The sequence below is a fragment of the Temnothorax longispinosus genome, chromosome 4 (assembly GCF_030848805.1).
Source record: "Temnothorax longispinosus isolate EJ_2023e chromosome 4, Tlon_JGU_v1, whole genome shotgun sequence".
Taxonomy (NCBI): Eukaryota; Metazoa; Arthropoda; class Insecta; order Hymenoptera; family Formicidae; genus Temnothorax; species Temnothorax longispinosus.
Window position 1 is genome coordinate 14,744,099 of NC_092361.1, and position 16,409 is coordinate 14,760,507.

Sequence of the window (16,409 nt, forward strand, 5' to 3'; positions counted from 1 at the left end):
ACACAATATCTCTTATCGAGAGGCGCAACGAAAGGGGACCGAGGGAGAAGAATAGAAGATAAATGCTCACTCTTCGCTCTCGACCGACCGCTCGACAGCCACGAAGTTCCAAGGGATCAGGCCTTCCTGCAGAGTCGTTAAGTGCAGCACTCTCCACCAGTCCGGCTCGGAGTCGTCGAGGACCTCCATTCGGTCGCCTTTCATGAAACTAACGTCGGTGCTTTCTCGCGCCGTGTAATTGTACAGTGCCACCACGATCTTGTTGGATCTCTGTGAATGCGCTGCATCGGCAGAGAAACAGTGCGTCTCGTTCAAATTGTTCCCCGGGCAGGAAGAGAAATCAAAGAACCCGAACCGGTTAGAAGTGATTTAACTTTAAAAGACTTGGTACGAACTAAGTTGATTAAAGGGCTTCTAATTATTTTATACAAAAGGCGATAATAATCGAAGAAATGTAACGTTTCGCATCTACATTGAATTTATATTTCACCTGTTTTATATGTTCAAAAAACTAGTATAATTGTTATAAATTTTATGTTTTGATGTCATAAACATAGAAGCATAAATTTAATAAAAATTCCTTTTTTATTATCAAGAATACGTATAGAGATCGCTTTTTGCATCGGAATGATCTAATTAAAATTAAACCGGTTCGAGTGAACGGCAGAAACATTTAAAACGGGTCGAAACAATGACTACTAAACGCTAAGCGGTTTCACAATAAAACGTAAGGCTACTTGCGAAATAAGATTCTATCTTGGTCCAGACTTGGTCGTTCTACGGAAGCAAAAAGGAGAGTAACATAAAATACACACATGCAGACTTAACAGGCGGATTCGTTTTACGGGGTTGCTGATGCGGTATCTGTAGCTTACAGGGTGTCGGCCTCGGTCGGATAATATCCGCCCGAGCTTGCACGCCTCTCTGATTTGGGTCGGCGGTGTATCGGTCCAAGGAACCTCCATTGCTGTGCTTTGAGCTGAGTCCCGTGTCTGCTTTCTTATAGCCTGAATAGAGAGAAAAATCCGTCTCTCATCAAGGAAAACCAATCCGATGAGTAATCTATCTTTTGTCTCTGTGCACTAAATATTACGAATTTTTAATATATAAACTCGACATTTATACCTCGCCCGAGATCCGAGATTATTATTTTCATTGGGAACTTGTCCCGGAAACCAGCATCAACATATAAACGTTTTTATGTAATCAACAATTACCATCCTATAGCATAACCACTCGCGTATTACTGCATCCAGCCTTTAAGTAAACTTAAATAAAAAAAAGGGAGACGGATTTTTTAGTTCCTCGAAAAATTAAATCGGAAAGATAGATCGGATCTATTTGATTCAATAATTACGGAGATGAAAAGGGAGACTTTAATCTCTTCTTCTACTGATGGTGATTTTGGCAACAACCATACATATTGCCATTATTATTAATCATTACAGTGATGAAGCGATAATTACTTCTACATACAGTGCGTGGTAATCGATCGCAATTCAACTCACCGATCGGTTGAGACTCTTGCCGTTTGCTGCAACACTTCCCCATGCTGGATCTCTCGTTCCTGGTCTACTCTCTGCGCGAGTCCTACGCACCCTCTATCCTGGACACATTCGCGGGGCAAGCCTCCATCGTCCCGTTGAAAACTCGGCCCGGACGGCCGGCGATCGTGCCGGCGGCGACGAGGTGTATATATCGCTACAAACTCTCAGAGTCCTCTCGTCCGTCCGCCCATCGCCGGATTATCGGACTCGCCGCTCCTGCAACATAAGGCAGACGAGATCTGTCATGATTCCGACCGGAGGATTATTATCGCGACAATGGTCGCAGGGTGCAGCGTCACGACCAAGGTCTACGAATTGCAGTCACTTGACAACGGGAAGTCGCTATGCTCCGATGAAATCGGTGGACGCGATTGCGAAGTCATCGCGAGGGCAATGATTAACTACAATGTCAGCGACCACGTCATTGCGATTATTATCACTTTTATCGTTTCTTATTGTTATTACTCTCTGATTATTATCGGCTGATCGAGCCGATCATCATAATTCTCCGAATAAAATAAAATTTTATTGGAAAATTTGTTAGAAAATGTTCAAAAGACGTCTGAAATATTAGAATGCCTATATGACAGCTTCTTCTCTCAATATTCGTAAAGATTTTAAAATTAATATGATTTTCTGTGTACATATATTTAGATTAATCAATTTAACACTAACGATGTACACTAACGATGTACAACTAGACGCTATTATCTCGAGAAGAAGTAACATCAGCCAAAATTCCGGAGCGATGAGACAACAATAGGGACGGACGAGCGCCGTAAAAATCGAAGCTCGCGGCCGATTTTACTTAACACGGCATATCCACCGCTGCTCCGACCGAGGGAAAATATCCATGCAAAAAGAAGAAACCAATAACTACGGGACTGTCGATGCCAAGCCGGCTACCAGCATGGTCGACGTGCCCTTCCGATGATCTCCATATCATTAAATAGAACGAACGGCCCTCACCCTCACCAGTAGCGTACCCGGAGTTTTTAATTAAACAGCTGAACCAAAGGAAAAAAGGAAAAGGGACGTAGGATTTTCAAGCAGGGAGATACGTATATGGGGTGTTCGTATTGATGAATGTTATATCTGACGATATATCTGAAATCGGAAAGCATGAAAGTTTCTCTTTGAAATGAGTCGAGATGCAGGTAGTTTTTGAGTTTTCAAATATAGATACCTATTAGTCATAAATATGAATCAATACTTTGTGCCTAGAGGATCGAATATTCATTTAAATTGATTTCAACTCTAACTTTTGAAATATTTAATGAAAGAACAAAATTTCAGTGACTTGCGCTTCATGGCTATAAATAAGTGACAAGTTTATCTTCTTTTTAATTTAGGCTTTCGCGGAAAAGAAATCGTTTCAGTCAACAGAGACAACATGATCGTCCCGATTAACGAGACGCGTCTCTTGCCGAACACCCCGTGTGCACGGGTTTGGGAAACAATCGTCCGGAATCGATTTGGATGTGGGTCGGTTCAACCCCAGTGCCGAACGCCGCGAAAGCATGGCATACGACTACCGGGGAGTCCCCCGTTCGATCGGCACAGCCCGACTACGGGCTATAGGACAACTCGAGTACACCATCCCTGGTCTCCTCTGTGCATGTGCACGTGTATGTGCCCTATGCAACGGGGTAATACATGAGTAGCGAAACGGTCGATATCCTACAACGTGTATTCGTATATACTACGACGTCACACTCGCCATCCGGTAGAGCTGCTTTTACGTGGCGAACAATGCGCTATCGTGGACAAAGACGTATTAACGTTATAGCGCCAGGGCGAAACGTCCTGATCGTGCCGTCGTTGGCCCCGTCTTTAAACTACTGAACTGACAACTGTTGGGACTGGTGATAGATTGGAGAAGGACCGATTTGATTTGAAAAGCTAAAATTTGATTTAAGTTCGCCAACTTTGAGCGCTTAGAGACAAGTTTGATCGAGCGAATTTTTCGCTTGTAATCTAAAAAAAAAAGATAATATGAAATAAGTTTACTCAATATATGCTTCTGATACAATCTGGCCTTAGAGAGACTTAATTTAAAACTTATTTATAGTTATTATCGTAATATATTTAAAATATAGCATTTTCATTAACAAGATTTGTATTTTTTGTTTAATAAATTATAAATTAATTGAAGAACCCCATCACTCTCTCTAACATAGAATGCGAATTTCTATTCGATATACACCGTTAATAAATTCGTAATGTCAATTTGAGTCATTTTTAACAAACCAAAAAAAATATTGTTAAAAATGATACTGTGTTCTGTGTTAAAATAATAAATTTCGATACACATAATAGTTAAAAATAACAAAATGTTATTTGACTCAAGGTATGGATTTAAATTTCATTTTTTAATATTTAATAGTGGTATAACTTATTTTATTCGATAAAAAAGAATCCTTTTTATCTAAATTTCGCGGTAAAAAATTGTGTTCTTATCGTTTCTTTGCACGAGATACTATGCGATAGGATTGAATCATGTATACCTTCCCGTTGAAATCCCGGGAAAATCGCTGCCCATTGTTATCACTTTTATTTCCGTTTCCGATTTCACGATACAACGAAGTGACTCTATCCGGTCTCGCATGATAAAGTATAAACGACGAACGTTTTAAGAACAGTGCGACGTGAAAATTTACCGTCCGACGACGCCGTGTGTACGGATACTAACCGTAAGGATAGATCGTAAAAGCGAGAGCGTTAGTTATTCTCGCCCGATACGAAGTCTCCCTCTTTCTCTCTCTCCCTCTCTTTCTCTTGAGGTAATAACTTTGTGTGTTGTTTTCCTATAGAACAACTTCCCACGTCGCCGATATAAAGCCACAAGGCGTAATCGAACGTCTTAATAACATTTAAAGCCGACAGCGGAGCAGTGTAAATTGTTTGTCGAAGCATTATAAAAAGTACCTCAAACTCACTGAATATTAATTTAGGATCGATTTTCCCAATATCGTAACTACCGTAAATAAATCGTGAGCAGATTTTTTTTTAAAGTTCTTCAACACTCGATTAAATCTCATAAATAATTTAAATAAATAAATTCCATAAAATACAGTACTTCTTTTTATCGCACAGAGAAAACAGCTGAAACCTTTGTGTCGGAAAAAGTAATTACGCAATGTGCCAATTAAAATGTATAATAAATTATTACTGTAATTACATTTTAGCCCGTAATGTGATAACATATTCAATTATTTCTATAATTTAGTTTTTATAAAATAATTTTTATAACGGTAATAGCTTTCTCTCTTGGTCAGAGCCGTTCAGAGAATACTTTTGCCTTTCAGCTCTTAAAGTAAAAAAATGCGTGCACGCTCCTCCGTTGCTAATTTTATTTTCGTACTAATCGATAACGTTTACGCGTTCGAGGTACATAAAGGAGCAACCACAAAGATTGCGAGGTACATAAGGTAGATCATCGCGCGCGTTGAAATTAAAGGTAAAAAAGCCGGTATATGAATCTCACTCGACGCTATATCTCATTGTCAGTGGAAACATAAATGCGTCATCTTTCGCAGCATTGACTAAGTCCGTCAGCTAAGGTTTCACTTGGTGAGACACCTCATTGAAGTTGAGTCTTCGTGAAGATCAATAAGGGGGGGGGGGGTTCACCTTCCAATAAACTTATATTAACATTTTTTCATATAAATTATTGCGTATATAAAAATGTAATATGTCTTTTGGAAATTTCTTCTTGTTGACAAAACAAACGCATGGAGATCGTCGCGTGAATAAAGTTGGAATCTAGCGACAGGTCGCGTGTTGGAATTTGCAGATCGAATTACGGGATTCAAAACTTCCCGGTGTGACATGACGGGAATCGCAATTCATAGCAATATCTTATGAAAGGGTTGAATCTTGCGGTTCGATTTCCGATTCCAATTCGTTGGCCTGTAATCCGCCGTTTGATTCGGAGAGTTTAAGGTTTAATCTGAAAATCGTTTGATCGTTAAAACAATCCGGATTCAAACTCTTTGTTTTATTGTTCGTCGTATTTATAAGTAAGACACTCAAAATTTTATCACAATACGAAAGAAGATAATGTAATAATAAATTTATCTTTTTATGTATATACTTGTACTCTTTAAAAAATATTTTATTTTATGATTAAAACCTAATTATATTTATATAAGTGGATAATAAAAATAGATTCACAAAGTGCTTAATATTATTATAACGTCATTATTTATCAAATGACTTTCAAAGACAGACGTACATCTTTTCGATTATTACACAGAGAGAATGAATTTTATATACGAGCGTATATACGAGATTAATATCTACCATAATAAACAAATATGAATATCTATTACAATAAAATATATAAAATATGTTTGATTAATTTTACTAAAATATATAGTAAAATTTTAATAATTGTTCAAAAATTACTAATGTGCTTGGTAATTTTTATTACGTTTTTTGTAAAATGTCTTTTGTATATATCAAAAATTCCTATTGTTACCGATAATATTTAATTGGTTGCCAAGTTATCCCACATTTGCAGTAAATTTAACGGTAAAATATAACGAAAAATTCTCTCCGTGTACTTTTTAAATCAGAAGGTTTAAATAAGTTGAACTTCGTTGAGCAGTGTAATTAGCGGATTTCCGTGAAAAAAAATCCTTCGTGACTATAGGAGCGGAAAAGCTGGTTGCGAATTATAAGAACTCGTCTCTCTTTCGCCCGAGCCAATGTTCCTCGATCACGAAGCAAAACGGAAATGCGTTATTGTCTACTTTTTCTCGTTGCTTAGAGGCAACAGGCAAAAAGTCTCGTCGCGCGACAATGCGCGCCGTGTTCCGGTGTTGCGGAGCCGAGAGGACGTCCCTGCCTTCACGTTTTAATCCTTCGCACTATCAACTCTCCTTCTCGAGAAGCCCGTGATTTCGCCAAGCGTGTAAATCATAAAACATTCATCAGGCTGGCGTGCCGTGACGCAAACGAGGATGAGGTTTTGTTGTGCGGCAAAACGCACGCCGTTAGATCCTGTTTTCGCACTAATCCTTCGAACCGAGGGAAAGAGAGAGAGAGAGAGAGAGAGAGAGAGAGAGAGAGAGAGAGAGGACACTTGCTTCTTGCTAAATCCTCTAACAATAATATATTATAGATCCTGACGCGCTACTTAACAGATAAGTTCACTTGAGAGGTTTTAGTCGGAAATTCAAGTTGACAGCGCTTAGGGCAATATCGTGATAATTAATAATTATACTTAATAATTATAATTGTAATTAATATGTATACCAAAATAAAATATTATAGAAGTCGATTCCACGCTAAAGAATGCAGAAGGTTTACTCTTTTTTACATAGCTCAGCTTATATAATAATCCTTGCAGACATGTAATCATCGTCTTTCGTTCGACGTTACTTTGTATACGGACGCGTAGTTGATGGCAATGGTCTCTCAGAATTATGTCAAACAGACAAGAGGTAATTAAGTGTCAAAAGCAATAATAAGACTTAAACTTTCGCTTCGCGGTTCCACATCGGCGCGCAGCTAACTAGAGGAAATGTACCTTTATCATTTCCGACATATACACGTATACACACTTACGCAAAAGCATGCACACGTACACGTAATAACACACCAATAACAAAAAATAATATCCCACTGCAGTCGGCTGCATTTTTAGTCGAGCTCGCGGACAATGGGGGATGACAGGTGCTTTCAGGGAATTTAACGAGTATACACGCCAGGTAAAATTCCCACCGTGAATTAATGTCGCGGGCAAGGGAGGGAAAGAAAGAGAGTGAAAGAGGGAGTTTAATCGCGTACGGTTTCCGCGGGGCCCTAGGCAGCATGGGGGCCCCGATACGTGGCTGTTTCACGGTCGTTCCGTCGTTCCCGCGCGCGAGGACTTAGACGAGGAGGAGAAGGAGGAGGAGGAGGAGGAGGCCCGACCGCCAGGAGCCATGACTGACAATGAGTCACGTAAGCCCCGTGAGTCACGGGTGCACGACGTATATACCATTTCTCGGGGGTCGAAGAATAGACGTCGTTAGATGGCACCGATCTGGGAGAGTGCTCGGCGTAAGTGAGGCCGCGCGCGAGCGCCATGCCGTGGGGGCCTCCTCGTGTATCTGTGTAAAGGCCTCATCGCGCATACTCCTTGTCCATCTCCTCGGTTACTGACCCACAATGCGACACATGAAAAATAGAATGCCCGGAGGATATGAGTCGTAAAAAGTCAGGTAAAAGTGCAGGTAAAAGTAATTTCCGGTTCTCAAATGTCGAGTGCCTTTTTGTAACGTAAACCGAAGTTGAAGATACACGATGTAATATCGTCGATAAAGTCGCCGTTAAGATCGACACTTATTTCCTTGCTTATTTCTCTTCTTGCTTCAGTAATCTTCAGTAATCTCTACGGGTTTTATCCCCGTTCAAGTCGCTGAAGACGATGCTTTAATAATTTCTATATAAAGTGTTGTGTACGTCAATGTTTTCTTGTCGAGATAGGATTATTATAATGTATCTTAACGCGTATAATTATTATTTATATCGCAGGGAAAAGGAATTTTTCTCTCGATCGAGGGGATTATTTTAGAGGATTTCGTTTAATTAAATATCTTGTACAAATAACAAGCGACGCCAAGTGGAACGGGAAAGCTCGCGTATTACGAGACCCTAGGGCGCCATCCCTCCCTAGATTAAGGTATCGGTAACCAAAAAATGGATACGATAGTCCTGGGAGGGTCTTATATAAAATACTGTTCGTTCCGTTTTACCTCCTCGCTTCTCGCGAATTACGTATCTGAGTCTGTTGGAGCAGCAAATCGCCTTAGTTCTCTCTTTTGCGCACACGCCGCGCCGGACTATTCGATTTCATTTTTCTCCTTATTCTCGCTCGATATAAGCACGGGGAAAGCCGTAGAACGCGTTTTGAGATACTCCAAGGCCTCGTCCGGCAGTTAAATGGGATCGACTTCGCCTCCATTCGTTTTATATCCTTGCCAGCCAGCTTGCTTACCTGCCTGCTTGCCATCACCGCGCGCACCGCGCCCGACGTGTTTCGCGAACGTATACTGCTCTTCCTCTGTGAAACCAGACTCTCCCTTTGGCTTTACCTTCCGCGCAGGCACGTGGAAAAGTCGGAGAAAAGCGCGGCGGAAAATCTGAGAAACAATCGTGTCCGGAAAGGATCCGCGCGGAATCCGAAGCCGAAACTAAATCTCTTTTTAACGCTTTTAATCCGACAGCGGTATTTAATCGTAAATCTTCAAAGTTAATTTAAACTTTACGCTTTATGCGCGAAAAGAAATTAAAAGACAAAACATCCAGTTTTACATTATATCCCTATATAATAAGCTTAGTTTATAAATTAAAGAAACTCAAAATACTGTGAAGAAAATTAATATATTAACAGATATTAAGTTTCTTCACAGTAATTTGAGTTGTCTGCGTAAGACATATTTTAATTATTTTTGTTGAAGATAATTTAAAGATATCTCGAATACACATACACACACACACACATAGATATTTTTTAAATTTCTTTCAAAATAGTATGATAAAATGGTTGTCTAATTGTAAGTTTTATATTACTGACAATGAGCCATATTATACGCGCTATTTACAAAATTATTTATTCTAATTTTTTTCAATACTTCTTAATATTTTTCCTATTATTAAAATGTTTACACGTTGAAAAAATATTTGCTGGCGCATTTCATCGAAATCATTTATCATAATCTGCTACAAACTTCTTCTGCTTTGTGTTGAATAACTGAGGGGCTCGTGGCGTTTGACGTATGAGACTCGCAGCATTTCTAGGAGCGCATATTCCGAGAGAATTATAAACGACTGGATGGCCAGCCTTCTAAAGGGATATTAAGGATTCAGAGAGTATACCGCATGGCTTGCCGCACGTTCAGGCATATAGATGTGAGGAGAAGCCATTATATTGCGGCGTTACGATCTACTACCGGCGACCGATAGTTCTACATAGTATATATATACAGAAGCCGGAATACTCCGAAATTTTGCTCTCCCGCAGACACTAAAATCTACGAAGTTTGTTACTATCATCACCGGGCTATCATCACCGGCGCGTCGTTACACTTTACGTGGTTAATCATAAAGCCAATGAATTGCTCGCAAATTACCGTGTAATACAGAGTGTCCCAGATCTAACAAGTATAGCCGCCTTCATACCGTCTTAGATTCCTTGGAAAGTTATAGGTGTATGAAGACAAAATTACCTAAATTTTTTAATGAAGCAAAACGATAATTGAGAGTCATCTAAGGTGATTTGATTAATTGGCAGAAAGCGATCACAGAATGTCGCGTGTCGCGTAAAATCTCGAGTGAATTTTTCCGCACAAGAAAAAAATTAGAAAAATTGTTAATTATTTAAGTTATATTATAAATGTACCAATGTCCGGACACTTAAGATTTATGTCTGGACACCTTTATCATTTTAGTTTTTAAATAAGTATAACGCGAATTAAAATGAAAGATAAAAATATAATACAAGAAAAATATTTTTATCTTCGATTCTTTGATATATATATCTTATCTTCTAGATCTGTAACTTATTTAAGGACTAAAATAATAAAACTGCCCAGACATAGGTACGTGTCCAGACATTGGTATATTTACCTTACGTATTTGATGTTTTAAATGTAATTAAAGTTAAAACAAAACTTTGTTAAATATTATTTCCAGTTTTGAACGACCAATAATGCTGCATTGAATTTCAATGATTTACAAATAAAAAACTGTTAGAATTAACTTCTATATTTTATTCTAACAATACACCTTCAAATTTTACAAAGATATAACGCTATATCCTCACAAAACATTTTATAACATTATATATAAATTCTTGTAATTTTCCACATATGTATATTCCTCTTGTTCAGATTGCACAATCCGCGCGCGTAACTGTTTTACTATTCAAATAGGAATTCATAATAATTTCGTCGTTTAGAAATTCTCGATAATCGACAGACTGCCATTCCAGATTACCCGCGCAAATCGGGCGCGCACGAATCGGTTCGAATAATCATTAATAATTTAAAGGTCTCCACGGTCGATAAGCCGTATTATCCCGTCATTGCGGTCGAATGCTTAAGAATGGGACTTTCACATACCGCCCGGTATCGACGGCCCCAGATCTAATCGCGGCAAAATCTTATATACGCGCGGGCATAAGCGGGCAGGCGTGCAAACGCGGCCAATGTCGAGAAGGTGTCGACACGGCACTTTGCATTGCGTCGCGGCACACGCATGTGACGCGACGGTGCGCCCGTGCAGACGCGTTAAATCGATCCCTTTACCCAGACTCCGAGTGTCGCGATTAACTTCGCGACAGCGAGCAATGAGATACGTGGGGGGGGGGGGAGAAAGGATGCAGATAAAAAGGGGGAGTACGATCGAGGACGAAAGGAAAGCCTCGAGCAAGGACGGAATTAGCGCGTAACGATAAGAAGGAAAACGTATAGATACGAAGTAGAAATGAAGTAAAGGATTTTTTAAGCACGCTTTCTTCACCTACATGGAAAATTATCATTAAAAGAGAGCAATTTTTACGAAAATGGTTGATTGAGTAATTAAAATTAAAATTATCATTAAAAATATATCTATTTAACTCATTGTCAGTCTTTTTGCTTTTTTAGAAGCGAAAGAAAAATTCAACGTTAATTTAACGTTAATAAAAATATAATCTATTAATTAAAATATGAATTAAAATGTAATTATAATACTGATAAAATTGCTATTGTGTCACCGAGAACATTTTGCATAAGCTTCGTAGTTTCTAACTACGTAAAAGGCTCAAAAGGGCACACGGGGCAATTTCAACGACGCGGGGGTGGCGCGAGATCTACAACGTGGGGTAGACGTCTCTCTCTCTTCCATCGGGCCGTGCTAATGCTTCGAATCTGCTCGGTCTTCCGGCCAACGCGCCGACAAAGCTTTGATGCCCTCGTACAGTCGGAAAAAAGCTCGAGGAGAAGACTTTACGGAAGGGGATTGTCGGCACCGGAAGGGAATACAAATAAGTAAGATTGAAAGAAATCGTAATTATAATATTACACGTTATCAATAAAAACTTTTATTCGACTTTTGTACAAAAACCATTTGTCACTCGATAGAATATAAAAAAGAGAGAAACCTATACGCTTTTATTAACTTCTTTAGATATTTATTCAAATAACTGTCTAGACGAGATAGAATAGGGTGCGAACGAAACGATAGCGTTAAATTCCCTGGCACGTGCAAATTATGTGTGCTGCACGTTTTCCGACGATATACTTTTCGTGACGCCCGCGCCGTACGTAATAAAATTGACCCGCGCGTTTGCACCTTAATAAAAGAGCACGCGGCACGCAATTGGCGAGCAGTCGACCCGATATCTACGTTCCGCGTCGTAACGCTTCGCGTCGCGAGTTTTTCAATGCGGCACCGCACGTGCGACATAGTCGCATAATGCAGCCCCCGTTTTCCCAACGTGCTGCGTGCCCACACGTTGACGCCGAGCGGAACGTTCTCATGCGCGCAAGAATGCATCTCGCGCGCCTCCCGTCCCGACGCGACGCGACGCGACGCGACGCGACGGTTGCTTACACGTTTTTCGCGTTTCCGCCCGTCGGATCGGATTTTCCATATGCATCGCCGGGGGAATATATCGTAAGGACGAATATACGTACGCGGGCGCGAGGGCGCAGGGAAAACTCACGTCGAGGGAGGGATCGATCGATGCGCTCTCGCCGGTTCGCCCGGAAACTCCGTCCAGAAATAAGCCGGCGAGGGAAGAAGACGACGAGATGGGGCGGTGCGCGACGACGGCGGGTGGTTTTTAATGATAGCTCATGCGAGAATTTGATCGTCATCAAGGACGCTGGTTTATTTTTTTCTTTTCAGGGTCTAGCGTGGGCTTTTCGCTCCATTCCGTTCCGCGATTCACTTCCGAAACGGGATTATTTATTCATATAACGCGCTTCCAGCTATCGATTGACACTCTGTTGTGCCGGCGACTAAAGAGAACCTAATGACACCCTCCTTTCGAAATTATGGAATAAATAATCGGATTTCTTTTTAACCACTGAATCTACTTTGCATACTCCCGTGCGAAATAATTATTGATTAGATAATGAGATAATTACCTCATAATTGCTTACTGCGTTTTTATAATTTATGACGGCTCGACAGCTGCGGTTATTTGCCCCAATTATTTACCGTTATTGCCTATCATTATTACTATTATTATATATTTTGTATTTTATTATTACTTTGCATATATTAATATCTCCGTTGTATTTGGATTAATTTTATTACTTGTAATGCAGTATTATTATCTTGAGTTTAATTTTATCAGTTGTAATCAGCATCATCTTGAAAAATATGCATATTATACTAGTGATTGCAGTATCCTCCCTCCTCTTTCTCTTCTCCCCCCCCCTCTCGACGATTCTTAGAATTATATCAAATTTGAAACAAGTTTCTTCTCCTAAACAAACTCGTTGAATTCCCATTAAACATTTCTCCGGCTCTTACGTTGTATTTCGTAACTGCACGTGCTCCAGTTGTATATTATTTATATCTTACATCTCCGGTGCATTATATATTACTAGCAGTCGCAGCTCTTTCTCAAGTGTCCTCGATATTATTTTAAGTTTGAAGTAAATATTTTCTTTCATTCGAAGTCACCGAATTCTCGCGCACTTTACCTCCCTTGAATTATTGCCGCCACGTCGTAATAGCGTTATATACAGTATGTTATATACAGCTGGCGTTTTTCGCCGTTTTATATACGCGGCATTACGCGTCGTTTCCGAAACGAAATGGCCATCGTAATTTCCCGACTACAGCGGCATATAGCGCGTTCGTCCTGACGCCGCGCCGCGCCGGCCCGTCGTGGATCAAATCAGCGACTTTCAGGTTTCTAGAGCACTTGGACGCACCGCATTTTAAAGGTCGGCGCCCTGTTCTCCCCCCTGGCGCGACTAGCTTACCACGCTCGTCGCTCGATATCCCGAAGCTGTTGTTAGGTCGAGCTTGAGGAGACTTCCAGGCGGACGTGAAAACTGCAGCACAATCCACTCGCCGTCAAGATAAGACGGCTCTTGTTAAGATGAATTGACGAAAATTATGCAATCGGTATCTCAACGAGAATGCAAGCGTCTACCTTTCTTCCCCGAGAGAATAAGGGTCTCATCCGGACTGAATAATTTACGATTTACGAAAGAAGTCGGGCAGGCGTGTATCCCCGAATTATAAATACGATGTTCAATCTCAGTTTTAAACGGGAAATGTTTCGAGTTTTAGACGTCAATAGCTTTTTATAAATGCGCTGTTAAAATAATTTCTCGCAAATTAAGCTTGAAGAGTGAAAATGCAGAATAAAATCTCATTCCACGTTCAATTGTAAACTTTTAATAGGCTTGACAAAGTTTAGCAGACTTTTAATTTGAAGTTTAGTTACTGAAATTTAAACTCTTTAGAGTGGGATGTATTGTAGTGTTCTTCTTATCTTCCAATACGATAGATTTACATGATAATGCTATATAAATAATACAGAATATATATGATATCTTTTTGATATATCCACCTTACCAGCTTACTTATAAGAAAAAGAATAAAAGGTTTCCTATGTCGATATTATTAAATAAAAAAAATCTTACTAGAAAATAGAAAGTTTTTTGATAAATCGTCGAATCTTATACGCGAAGATTTTATCGTAAAATATGAAGATAAATTAGTTCTCCAAGAGTTGACATAAAAAATTACAAGTTCGCGATACTCAATCGCTTTTCGTTGAAAAGAAAGTCCACGTCAGATTAATTAAAGGACATTGTAAATCTCGTATTGACGATTTCCGAATATCCTAATGTATTTTTCATTCTCACTCTTAGGTTCACGCGATCGTCATTTGTGTTTGACCCTCTTGACGACGCCGACGCCGTGTGAAAGACTCATGAGTAAGGCAGGCACTTCGAGCCGAGACGACCAAACTATTGATAGTACTACCAACGTGGCCTTTGAGAAATTCGTCTCGGCCTCGCTTTCTTTTTCAGGCGAGTCTATTTGACTTTCGGCGTGGGCACAAATATATATATACGTCTGCTCGCGTCCTCTCTCTCGTCGCCGTAGATTCTCTAGTCTAGCTTGAGAATTCCGATTAACTCCAGTTTGACGCAAAAAAATCCAGGCTTTATTCCTCACTGACAGATGCATAATGCTCGTGTCGCTATCGTTCATTCGCGTCGGATCGTCCCGCGGCCGTGATGCAATGCAGGTAACGGCTAACGAGCTGCGAGAGACCTTTCTATGAGACTATACGCTTCGTAATACCAAAGCAGAACAACAAGATCTCGTATTTCAAGAATAGGTCTATTAATTATGTTTGTGAGAGATTACTCTCTAAGGAAAAGATTGTGTATTACTTGTTCAGTGAAGTGTATCTGAAGGAACTTTATTTGAAACTTTATATTTTAGAAAGCTATTATTATATTTTATGTATGAGAGAGAGAGAGAGAGAGAGAGAGAGAGAGAGAGAGAGAGAGAGAGAGAGAGCGAGAATAACCTGCTCTAAAAATAAGCTTTCTCAGGTTTATGTATGATTTTCGTTTGAGATTTATCATAATGTGGAATTGACATATGTTTGTAAGATGATATATTATGTAAAATTGACAAATTTTTAAAAAATGTATCCGAAAAAAATATTTTCAAAATTTTTTAAATATTTTTGAAATAAAATAAAAGTGGCGACTGCCGTGACACACTCAGTATGTACGTAATATATTGCACGTTTTTGTAATATCGGGAAGGCGTATGCACGTTGTCTCAATATATATGGAAAATCGATTTTCTAAATTACCTGAATGCGGAAATTTATTGATAATTCCGATGAAGCATGAAATTGCCTATGGTATGTTGCCGCGCCGGTTTGGACGTAAATTACACCCACAGTCTGACCATTCCCAAGTTAAGTACGTCTGACACGTAGCGGTTAAACATGTTTAAGACTACAAGCAAGGATTAATAAGTATACCGAAAATTAAAACTTATAGAAAGAGAGTCGGAAACTTTGCATATAAGATGTAGAAATTTAAAACTTTAAGAGGTGCTAATAACCGTTAATTAATATATTATTAATTGCTAATCCATAATAAGTATAATACACATATTATTAATTAATGTTAATTATTCAGGATATTACTAACAAGCATATTTAATCGGGCGCGGAAAATTTGATTAAAAATGCAGGACTCTATTGAGAAAGCGAAGGATCTAATTACTATTGATAAACATTGGCAACAACAGAGAGCTGAACGCGTCAAGAGTGTACGTTGTTAAACCGCGAAACTCAATCACGAAAATTTACCGAAACTGGGCCCACCGAAACGAGTTGTGTACGCGCGTTTCAGTGTAATTACGTTCCCCGATATTGTATTCTTGGTCGCATTAGCAGCTGTGATTTTCGATAGGGAGTGTGCCGCGCACACAAGAGAACGCGATCGATAGTTACAATATGGTTGCTGTGTATATGTTACATCGCGCGATACCGTAGGTATATACGTTGATTTAACACCGAGCAATACGCAAGCAGACTTCTCAATTAGTACCCTCGTATTAAAGATGGAGTATAATTTATCTACTCCGTGCGCGCAAAATTAATATTAACTTCAGACATCGCGACGTAACGCGTATACGGAATTGTCGCTGCGAGGTCTCCGCCGAGTATCGTGCCTCGGCAGCATTAAAATTACACGACAAATTCGGCGGAATGAGCATAGCTGTAATTCTGCAGACAATTAATAGCATTTTCTGGGACAGCTTCATTCTGTACTAGGAAGTGACTTCAAAGCAAATGAATGTCTGCTATATCATATATAAACA

At 39.6% G+C, this 16,409-nt stretch overlaps 2 protein-coding genes across 3 annotated transcripts in view; one reads left to right on the forward strand and one right to left on the reverse strand.

Moving 5' to 3' along the window:
• Src64b (Tyrosine-protein kinase Src64B) overlaps positions 1 to 16,409 on the reverse strand; it is a 49,179-nt gene that overhangs the window by 7,161 nt on the left and 25,609 nt on the right. Inside the window, exons 2-4 of one of the 2 annotated variants that reach the window (XM_071774947.1) lie at positions 1,509 to 1,763; positions 816 to 1,007; positions 71 to 281 (exon numbers count right to left, since the gene is read on the reverse strand). In XM_071774947.1, the coding sequence (XP_071631048.1) occupies positions 71 to 281; positions 816 to 1,007; positions 1,509 to 1,551 (446 nt within the window). In that variant the 5' untranslated portion in view covers positions 1,552 to 1,763. The remainder of the gene's footprint in view (positions 1 to 70; positions 282 to 815; positions 1,008 to 1,508; positions 1,764 to 16,409) is intronic. The other variant, XM_071774948.1, reaches the window with a different exon arrangement.
• LOC139810971 (F-box/LRR-repeat protein 4-like) overlaps positions 5,877 to 16,409 on the forward strand; it is a 29,567-nt gene continuing 19,034 nt past the window's right edge. Inside the window, exon 1 of the mRNA XM_071774939.1 lies at positions 5,877 to 7,771. The gene's annotated coding sequence lies outside the window, so the exon portion shown is untranslated. The remainder of the gene's footprint in view (positions 7,772 to 16,409) is intronic.